This window comes from Hemibagrus wyckioides, linkage group LG04, assembly GCF_019097595.1.
Source record: "Hemibagrus wyckioides isolate EC202008001 linkage group LG04, SWU_Hwy_1.0, whole genome shotgun sequence".
Taxonomy (NCBI): Eukaryota; Metazoa; Chordata; class Actinopteri; order Siluriformes; family Bagridae; genus Hemibagrus; species Hemibagrus wyckioides.
This window is the reverse complement of record NC_080713.1, coordinates 25064295-25075960: the sequence shown is the minus strand read 5'-3', so window position 1 is coordinate 25075960 and position 11666 is coordinate 25064295. Positions and strand designations below refer to the sequence as shown.

The window sequence follows — 11666 nt, the reverse complement described above, 5'->3', positions numbered from 1 at the left end:
TATACATACATACATGCATACATACATACATACATACATACATACATACATACATACATACCTACATACATACATACATATATACATACATACCTTCATACATACATACATACATACATACATACATACATACATACATACATACATACATACATACCTACATACATATATACATACATACATACATGCATACATACATACATACATACATACATACATACATACATACATACATACATACATACATACATACATACCTACATACATATATACATACATACATGCATACATACATACATACATACATACATACATACATACATACATACATACATACATACATACATACATACATACATACATACATACATACATACATACATACCTACATACATATATACATACATACATGCATACATACATAAATACATACATACATACATACATACATACATACATACATACATACATATATACATACATACATGCATACATACATACATACATACATACATACCTACATACATACATACATATATACATACATATATACATACATACATGCATACGTACATACATACATACATACCTACATACATACATATATACATACATGCATACATACATACATATATACATACCTACATACATACATATATACATACATGCATACATACATACCTACATACATACATACATACATACATACATACATACATACATATATACATACATACCTTCATACATACATACATACATACATACCTACATACCTTTATGTGTATTTATTTAGTTGTTTATTGATTGTTTGATTGATTAACTGATTAATTGATTTTTGTACTCTTGCCTATAAGGCTAGACTCAGAAGACTCAGATTTAGAAGAAGTTTTCTAGCAAGGCTAATGAAGGACATTTTGTCCAAAATGTCTTGTTTCTCTGGAAATTGTGTGCACACTGTGCCAAACTTTTATTATATCAACTACATGAAAGGATTCATCCTGCCATCTAAGACTAATCCCCTCTTCACCAAGTCTGTGACATTTTCCTCCTCTTGCCTTACAGCCATATATTGTGCCATAGTCTGTTTGGGTGTAAAATGGTTTTAATGGGTGGTCTTTAAGGAAATTAAGGAAATAATAATAATAATAATAATAATAATAATAATCATAATCATAATCATAATTTGTATTAATTAATTAATTAACTTTTATTTAACTTTATTTATTTATTTATTTATTTATTTATTTATTTATTTATTTAGTTTTAATGACTAAACCCCTGTTGATATTTCTTTAGAACCTGCTTTGAAAGTTGCTTGGTTTTCATGATTTGATGTATTTTGTATAATCTTTAGCTGTCCAGTTTTGATGATTCTGTGCCCCCTGTAGTGCTAGATTTCTGTTTTTGGCTGTCTGGACTGAAACCCGATGTGATCTTTTGCTGTTGAATTCTTTTCGCCTCAGGCTTTGACATGTTGTGCATTCTGACATGCTTTTCAGCCTAGCCTGGATATAAAAAAGAATGATTGAGTTACTGTAGCCTTCCTGTCAGCTTGACCCAGTCTGGCCATTTTCCCTGGACCTTTCTCATCAGCAAGGCGTTTATGTCATTGCTCATGTATAAACTCAAGAGAACGTTGGGCATAAAATCCCAAGAGATCAGTGGTTTATAAATATTCAAACTAACACCAACAACCAAACAGCAGCCAATGTCAGAGTCAGAGATCAGATTTTTCCTCATGCATGATGTGAACATTCACTAAACTATTGATTTGTATCTGCATGACTGTATGCACTGCACATTATAGATGATACACAATCTGTGTAAATGCTCTATGGTATGTTTGACAATACCTTCACCAGATGATAATAAAGATTATTTAGAAAAATATGACTGTATGTACTGCACTTTTACAGGTTTGTTTTCCTTTATGCCTTTTAGAAGCGTTAGCTGTTTATTCAAAGATTTGCAGACTTATAATGAGCTGGACTGAACTGCATAAAGGGAAGAAAATAGTTGTTAGCTGAGTAGATAGATGGAGATAGAGAAGCAGGGTGGGAGAAAAAAGCAATCACCTCTTTTTGTTTTTCTGCTTATTTTGTCTAATTACAAAATCTGAAAAGAGCTTCAGGTTAACAGACACAGTGACACACACAATAACCACAATAAAGGTGGGTTTTTTTTCGATCATTTTCATTTTTCTTTCTCAAATATACAGAGCAACAGCATCATAGGATCACAGACCATTACAAGTAAAACACATTGTTTTATAGGTTTGATGGATATACAGAACCACTGGAGGAAAATAGTGGTTAAACCCTTTGTTTTCAAACCCACATGACGTGATGGTAAAGAACTTTTTTTGCAGCCCTAAATATTGATTTTTGCAACTTCAATGTATACATCATTTTCGTTACCGTAGCATGTTATTGAAAGACTGAAGGACTAACGAGATATTGATTTGTAAAAGGCAAAAAGAAAAAAAAAAATCAGGCAAAAAAAAATAAAAAAAATGCCCATGGCAATTACGCTATGACCGGTGATATTCTAAGATCCATGCTTTTGTGTGTATTGTGTGTATTTGTGTGGAGAGGAGGGAACACAAGGCTAAGACAAGCCTTGATTCCATAGTTTTCACACAAAGTTGAGCAAGTTGTAGACCTTTTTATGATTCACAGTAATAAGCTTTATGATTATTATTTGTCACAGTGTATGAGATGAACCCCATGACTGGAATATATAACACTCTGTTTTCATCATGTCAGATTTCTATGCCGAAGATCCTCCAATCCTAGACCTGTGATTAAAGAAAATGACCTGTCTTGCTTACATCATCGATCTGGACTTGCAGAGAAAAATAGAATTTCTCAGATAAACCTTGATGTAATGAGGTTTTTTTTTTTTAAGATTTCGCATTCTTATGTTTCTCCATTGCCACTGCCATATCTGTAGCTTTCGCTGACTTTGGCATAATCCTTTGCCATTGTCCTATTGATGAATTTTTCATGAGCATCTCAGCAGTCAGTAGAAACTTTCTAGAAGGTTCCACTGCCATTGGCCACCTCATCATATTATGAACTCATCATATTATGTAGTCTAAGACCACTTTTTTTGGAACAGTAAATTTGGGCCAAAAATTGTATAGCCGTAAAGCTGCCTTAGGCTTGAAAGTGACTTTTGTGACTATCTATGATTTGTATGACCGAAGGACAGGTGTTAAATTTGCAAAAGCCTGTTTTTGCCAGTTGTAGACACAATTCAGACGTAGCAAAGATAACACTCTGATTTTAATCAATAACTGGCAACTTTATTGGTATATTTCAGCTGATCTTGAATCATGAACAAATAATTCATGTTAAAAACCAGGCCAAAAATTATACCCTGCTTTATTCATCAACACTACCATTTTCTGTTTTCTGATAAGGTACAATCAACAAGCTTGCCAGAACACAACTCATAGATATAATATATCTCTTTCTATTAGCTATAGTTATAGGGAAGAGAAATGACCAGAAATAGAGCTAGCTAGCCAGTCAAGTATATGACCTGTCTATGCCTCACGCTCATCAGCTTCAGTGACTCACCATGATGGCAAAGCATGGAACAGACTGTATGGAGAAACCAGGACAGCAAGATTTCAAGCAAGTCATCACTCTGTATGCTCAATGGCGGGGATAATATTTCCAAGAATGGTGAGGACATGCAGGCCACATGCAGCCAAAAGTTTTCAGCGCTTTAACCTTCACCGTCCTTATCTGACTGTGTGGCTTGGACGAGTTTATATAATCACTCATTGCCCATTTGGACAGGATTAAACTCACCGGCATTGTGTGATAAGCAAGATACACACACATATATACACACGCTATTTAAACAATATGGAGATCAGCTCCGTAATCCACTCACTCTGTATTAGAGTTAACGCCATAGGTATTTCTTATTTCATGTTGTATAAGCGGTAGAAGGTGTTCTATATGGTGCACAGTGTTATCACGTGCTGTTATGGTATATTTAATGGCATTGCAATGAACAGCATGACGAATGATTTCAGTAGTTTTTAAGATGGAGGTGGAAAGGAGAAACAATTCAACAATAGCTCTGGATTTGCTGAGTTTACTGAACAAATTGTTAGAATTGAAGCGGATAACCCCAACCTGATCTGGTGCAAAATAGAGATATTACACATATGGAAAATAGAATTAGCATCTGCCAAGTTTGCTCTTTTTCACTGTGGAGACTTAGGGGTTGTTAGGATGTATAGTAATAAAATTAACAAATTAGTGAGAATTAATATCATTCATAAATAATGGTTTACTAACACAATTTTCCATTATCTGAGGTACAGTAATGAATCTTAAAATATATATATACTGTATAGTTTAGTAAAGTGTAAAGATAATAAGAGACCATGGAGGAAAAGAAAAAGGAAATGGGTATTTTTTTGGAAAATTCAATTCCAGCGTGGATAAAACAAGGACCCTTTTAAATGCTAATGTTGTTTCATGACATGAACTACATGTACTGCTTCAAGCTTCAGTGATTCGTGAAGATGAAATTGCTGTACCAAACAAATGAATCCACAGTTTTCAGTATTCAAGAACACTGTACACTGTGCATGCAGGGAAAAAAAGAAAGAAAGATAGAATTCAAGTGTTCCTATTCAAGGTTAACTCGTAGTTAATAGTTTAATAGACGTACAATTTTTCCAACATCTGAGTTACAGTAATGGATTGTGTAAAGAAATTAGACAAAAGAAATTCATGAGGAAAATGATCTGTAAATGTTTCTTTTTAAGACTATCCAGCTCCACCTTGTTCACTTTCTCTTATGAAACTACAATAAAAAAAAAAAGAAAAAGAAAGAAAAAGAATGATTGTCTATACAGTGTCAATGACATTTAGATTTCGATTTTGCCTTCTAATATCCGAACTAACTAAAGAAGAAAGGTAAATAACAGCAAATTATATACAGAGAGCATTAGGGATTCATATAGAGCGCATGGAAAGCTGTGAGCTGTATTATCAGCAGTGAAACAGGCTCGTTATGTTTAAGCCTTGCAGTGGGCACCAATCCATTTGTAAAATTAGACCCAGTCAACAGCACTCATGTATAAAAGCTTACAGAAATGCAAATATAATGCTATGTAAAGTGTTTACGACGACTCAAGACTCATCTCTCGTGCCTGCACCCTGAATGCTGATTTGACTTAAATGCCACCTCTACAGTATGGAAAATGACGATGGAAATCATGCACTGTACATTTCTGTGAGAATTTTTTTTGTTCCTCTTCACTGTTATTCTTAGGATCTTCATGAGCTGAGCAGTGGTGTGAGGACCGAGAAGTGTTTTACATGGTCTAATAAGCAAGGTACACTCTTCCCCTTCCTCCTAATGATGGGTTTGTTAGCAGAGTAGAGTTACGACTCAGTACGATTGTTACAGTAATGGTGTTCACATACTCCATAGAGAAGATACCTGACCTACCTGCAAAGGGTCAGTCCGAGTTTTAAGCTGATTATAAAACGTATCATCTGTATAACTGATGGCGAAACACTTTGATCAAGCATTTACAGCCCTTGATTTATCTATTCTAGCACTTGATTTATTAAAGAAAGCATTAAAAGATTTAAACAGAAACTAAACGGTTGATTGGATCAATAGCTTGGTTGACTGATCTGATGATAGCAGATGGAATTAAAAATGGACTGAAAGAACTCTAAACTGTAACGATTTACAATTTTCTATTATTTCATTCGTAAGTCTTTCATGACCCATTCACAGATGGCGCATTGAACACTCGAGCCATTATAACAATGCACTTCACGATGGCACGCTGGGAGATAGACTAATAAAAACCATATCAATGTTTTATATGTTTAATTGAACAGTGGAAAATGATTTTGGAAACAGGTTTGCTGTCTATGTCGTCGAATTCTACTGAATATAAACCAAGACACTCCTGGAGGCAAATATAAATCTAGAACCCTAACTGGCTTTTCTCTCGGCCAAATATCCAGAACTATCTAGAGAACCCTTGAGAAACCCTAAGAATATAACTGCTTCCATTTACTCAACCATTGTTGATTTTCTGTCCAATTTCTCTTTAAACACCTTCCATGAACTGAGCTGTGTCACTTCACTTCACATCACTTCACCTTCAATCCAGGGAGGATAATTTATGAAACATTATTAATGCTCAAGTAAATCATTTACATAAATTAACAGCGACAGATGATCTGCTACAGCAGTCTCAGTGGTTCATGTTTTGTTTACTACATCCATTTTGTTTCTACGTGTTAATTGGTTCTGCTGAAGTATTTTTCAAGTGTTTGGTTTGAGCCACTGAATTATAGGCTGTGGCCCAACACTAGGCCATGAAGTCTACAATTCCAGCTCTGGAAACACAAAATCTACACAGTTCAGTGATTTCCCTGCTTAAAGATAACCGATTCAACTACTCAGTTAATTACCAGGTTTGGTTGGTGAATTAAACTGTTCTTGACTCCAGTGCTAGAGTTGAGCTCTGAATGGTCTAAACCTCTACAAAGTTAAACAGTAAGAAAAACAACATGTTTCACAAGCTGCACAGATGATGTACACGGTTGGGAATGTTTTATAAGTGCGCGCAGACTGAGGGTTGATTCTCACTGTCTCTAAAGCAGATTTGCTTCTGTTTTAATCAGCGGTTTAATTCACACTAACTGTTGATTGTGAAACATATATATATATATATATATATATATATATATATATATATATATAATTGTGAGCCCACACATCCTGGCCGCTCAGTTTTCTTTCCCAGTCTCCATAGAGATGCACTGAAATCTCCCACTCCCACTTTCTATACATGATGAACTTGATTTAGCTTCGTTATCTACAACAATGTCACGATTGTGTTGTCATGGAGCGAGGTTGTTTTACAGTGATGACTGGAGTAAACACAAATATGTTTAATCATATCACCTTTTAAAGTAAACAGAATTGTATCACCCTTGACCGTTCCGACCACTAATGTTCTATCGACACATGAACTATTGACGATGGTTTTCTTGAGGTTATGTACATTGGAGCAATGCTAACATTTGGAATGTGAGAGGTTTCAATTGGGCATGAAGTTGTTACATGATTCGGTCATTGATAAATATCCAGTGTAATGTTCAGGTAACTTTTCCACACTGAGGTGTCTAGCTACTAGGGGTTGCAATGTGCTAATTGACTTGTTGAACAGCGAGACAGATAGTAAATAAATCAGATTGAAAAAATAAAAGCTCTACAGTCAACAGCACATTGTTCTTTTATTTATTTTAATGAATGGCTATCATTAGTATTTTGCATCTAGATATGTTTTCTTCCTTTTTTTTTCTTTTTCTCAATTGTGGCATAATCAATTCCTTCAAGATCAGCGTTGTAAGGGAGAGTTTTCAGAGCCACTGGTTGCACATCACTAGTCAGTTCAACTCCCACAAAATATTTTCCGAATACTGCTGGGGTCAAAGCTAAATAACTCCCAGATCATCAGCTTGGAGAAAGCTCCCAGTGGCTGCTCTGGACATCACACTTGACATAGAAGGAAAGCTGGTGATTGAGCTATAATGAAGGGTTGTTTTGATGGACACAAGCTTCCATGCTGTGTGCTCACAGCCTTAAAATAGTGTTAAGTGGACATTTATTGCACTGATTGGAACCATGCAGGAAGGAAGCAAGTGTAGTGTCTCTGTACAGTTGGTGATTGTGGTTATGTGTTAGTTGATGCTGAAAAAGCCAAAAAAGTGATTATTTATATATATATATATATATATATATATATATATATATATATATATATATATATATATATATATATATATATATATTGTTTTAGCTATGGAAAATGTGACTAGCTGACTACATTTACAATTATTATTATTTTTATTACTAATCCAACCCCCAGTAGCTATCACTTTATGCCCTGTTTGATCCGAGTTCTCACGCTGCACACGAGTTAATCCAGCTGACAAAAAAGAGTTTCCTGTGTATCCTTATCTGGTGTCCTTGCCTTATCAGAAACTTGGAAATTCTTCTACTCGAAGCCTCACAGGCAAAACAGTGTGTGTAATACATATACATATCATGTAGATGAGGCTGTAATCGTACCAAACAGCACCTGCTTGCCTCCGTCTGCCTCCACCTGGCATGCATCATGCATTGCACATCTCCGTACTACTTCCTGCTCTGCATTTGGCTCTTTTTTTTTTTTTTGTACAGTGCATCTGTACAGGTGCTCGTGTGTGTAATCAGTAGTAACTTTAAGTGCTCTCAACTGAAAAAAAAAGAAAAAAAAGAAAAATAAAGAGCAAACATCGTACAAACAAATTTTAGAATAAAACCAGAGTCTCAATGGTACATCTCAGTGTGCAGACAGTTCACTTAAAACAGTGAGCAGGTGTACTGCAGTGCAGTCTGAAGGCTGTGGAGAGCAGATGGAATGTTTTCCCTCCGTCCTGGGGGTCTTCAGCCGTCAATCTCTTTCAGTCAGTGTAAACAATGTGACTATATACTAAGACTTAAAAGCCACACGAAGGTCATTAGCGTATATATTGTAGATCGTGTCACTGGTACATACGAGGTTTCGTCGAGACCAAATGCGTGTCACGTCACACACCGAGTCTGAGCTTTTTTTCTTTTTCTTTTTTTTTTAACAAAGTAGCGGAAAAATATTTGCATTGTTCCTACTTTATGGCCAAAACATCCTGTGCATTTCAAATCGTCTTAGTTAGAAAGGATCAAATCGTCCTCGTTAAGGTCAGCAAAGTCAACAATCGCGAAAGAGAGAAGAAAACATACCATCAGACTGACAAAAGACAGCAAGGAAAGAAATAAAAAATATATATATATGAATAATGTACAGATATTCTCAGAATGGCCGAGAGATATATATCTTGTGGATCCAGGAGGACTGGAATCCAACTGTATTGACTGACAGTGATTAAGTCTGGGTTTTTTTTTGTTGTTTTTTTCTTTTTTTATAAGTTTCCATCCACACTGAAGTAAAAGTCATAGCTGTGGGGAAAGGGAAAAGAGAGTTACTGTCAAATAATACACACTCACTTAGACAGGTCTGCTCTACAACAGAGCAAGAGAAGACTAAAGAATCAGGATGTTGTCTTTCTGATGCTGCCAAAGGCATCATGGACTGGAGGTGTCGACGGCACTGTAGAGTCTGTTCATGTTTTGTAGACCTCCATGCTTTTAGGATTTGCTTGTCCACATGTTGCATGTGTTTTGTCATTTTGTGTCATCCTGATTTGGCGTTTTGTACAGTAGCTGAGACGATTCTTACTAGTACTACACTGGAGGTGCTTCTTCTCAGTTCAGGGTAATTGACTCGTCCGCATATGGAACCACAAAGACTTTCCCAAAGCTGTATTTGCAGCTGCAAGGTCCTTAATATGACGTCACTGAGACAAAAACAGTAAGAAAAAGAGAGCATGTGTGCTTGATCTGCTTCCGGACATCGTTGCAGTATGACACGATGTTATCACACGTGAGTCTGCATGCGCTTCTGCAGAGGTCGCGTCAGGTCCGAGTTCTGCGAGGACGAGTGCGAATGGTGTGACGAGGATGACGCTGAGGCCTTGCTGTCCTTGTCAAAGTGTGCGTAGCTGCTGGCACTGCTGTCACACTGCGTGTCCATGAAGGAACCCGAGTCGCTGAGGGAGGCACGCTGCTGCAGCTCGCGCTCACACAGCTCGATGGAGCTGCTGCCTGTGCCCAGGACGAATCGTCCTCCGTACTCGTACAAGCGAGGGTTGGGCGCACCACCGATGGTTGAGTAGATGTTGGTGAAGGACATGCCTGTGGGTACTCGCTGTTTGCCCGTGGAGGTTTCACGCCGCAGTTCGGTGTTATTGTGGGTGCTAGCCAGCGTGATGGTGGGAGTCCCGTGGTGCTCCTTGAAGGTGTTCACACTGTAGTAGCCGTTGGTGGGATCCTGGATGAGAAGAAAACATGGAGAAGAAAAGAAAACATTCGTTCAAGGGTGATTTCTGACAAATACAGCACTGAAAACTGAAAGTGTGTGTCATTGTACGATTAGGGTTTGTCCCTCTAAGGGATCATTTGTCTGAAACATATCCTGTTCAGATAAGGTTCCAAGTAGGGACACTTTTAGAAAGCTAAACCATTAAACATGCCTTAATTCTAGTGTATTATTGCCTCAACCTTGACCTTTGGCAAGGCTTTATGTGGAGTAGCATCCAGGATCAATTCCCAACTCATTGTCCAGTGTTCCCAGAATACACTCCGGATCCATCAGGACCCTGACCAGTAGAAGTAATTACTGAAAGTAAATGTGATTACTGAAAGTAAAAGTAAAGTGAAAAATAATGCGTAATTTGAATATTATACTTTATATTTATTTATTCATTCATCTTTAGTTCCCATTTTAACATGGTCAGGGCTAAGGTGGATCTAGAGCCTATCCCAGTCACACTGGGAATACATGCTGGATGGTCAAACACACACTCTTACACACCTAGGGGTTTTTAGTATCACCAGTATATCCAAATCATTAATTTAGTATCACCAGTATACCCACTGGTATTGCTTTGAGAGGTGGAGAAACTGGAGAACCTGGAGGGAACCCACAAGGACATGGAGAGCAACTCCACATGAACTCAGGTTCGAGTGAGGCAGCAACACTACCCACTGAATATATTAATATAAAAACATTTTATTTGTTTTTGCTGATATGAAAGTCTGATATGAAATCTTTTCATACTATTATTCATACAACAAAAAGTTTCTGTGAAAAAGCTAAGGTTCAAATCCATCACCATCCAAATAACCTCAGAGAAATGCTTTTTTATTTATTTATTTATTTATTTTTAAAGTAGCAACTATGTCAGTCTTTGGGGGAAAATTCTTCTGAATGGTTCTTTGACAGATTAAAGATCCCCAAAAGATTCCTAAAGTCAGTCTAATAAAATGTGATGACATTTTTTTTTCCCTAAATGAAGAAATAAAGGGAAAAAAATCTCCCTGAGGCTGAACTTGTAATAATAATAATAATAATAAAAAATAATAATAATAATAATAATAATAATAATAATAATAATAATAATAGTGACCTGGCACGGGAAATAAGCAATCAGACAGTGCTGGAGCAGGAGGAACAGAAGATAGTTCAACGTCATGAACCGTTCTTCACACTAACGCAAAAACAATAAATAAAGAAAAGAAATCCCTTTCTTGCTAATTAATCAGCTCTCAATGCTTCAGTCCCTGGCAGCACAAATCTGTGCAACAGTTGCTGTTACTATGTACATGAAGCAACGTTAATTGGTCTAAAAATGGTCTCTTTCCAAATACACTGAAAAGGTGTAATCAGAGAACTGTGGAACTACTGCGCCCAGTTGCCAAGTGGATATCTGTGTGTGTGTGTGTGTGTGTGTGTGTGAAGGGCAAGAACTCATGGGAGGGAAAATAATCACTCCCAGATGACTCTGCTATGACAACCCATGGAAGGATTTATCAGACAAAGAGGTTTGTGTGTGTGTGTGTGTGTGTGTATAAGTGAAGGATCTGAGAGACTATAAGACAGAATGAGATACAGAGCTAAACCACACACACACACACACACACACACACAAAAGCCCTGGGGAAATGAATGAAAAGATGATATA

General features: G+C 36.6%; 1 protein-coding gene across 7 annotated transcripts in view; it reads right to left on the bottom strand.

The window, feature by feature from the left end:
* Positions 1 to 2192: 2192 nt before the first annotated feature.
* Positions 2193 to 11666, bottom strand: part of kirrel3b (kirre like nephrin family adhesion molecule 3b) — a 211833-nt gene continuing 202359 nt past the window's right edge. For all 7 annotated transcript variants that reach the window (XM_058388201.1, XM_058388205.1, XM_058388203.1 and 4 more), the window contains one exon: positions 2193 to 9973. In XM_058388201.1, coding sequence (XP_058244184.1) covers positions 9521 to 9973 — 453 coding nt within the window. In that variant the 3' untranslated portion in view covers positions 2193 to 9520. The remainder of the gene's footprint in view (positions 9974 to 11666) is intronic.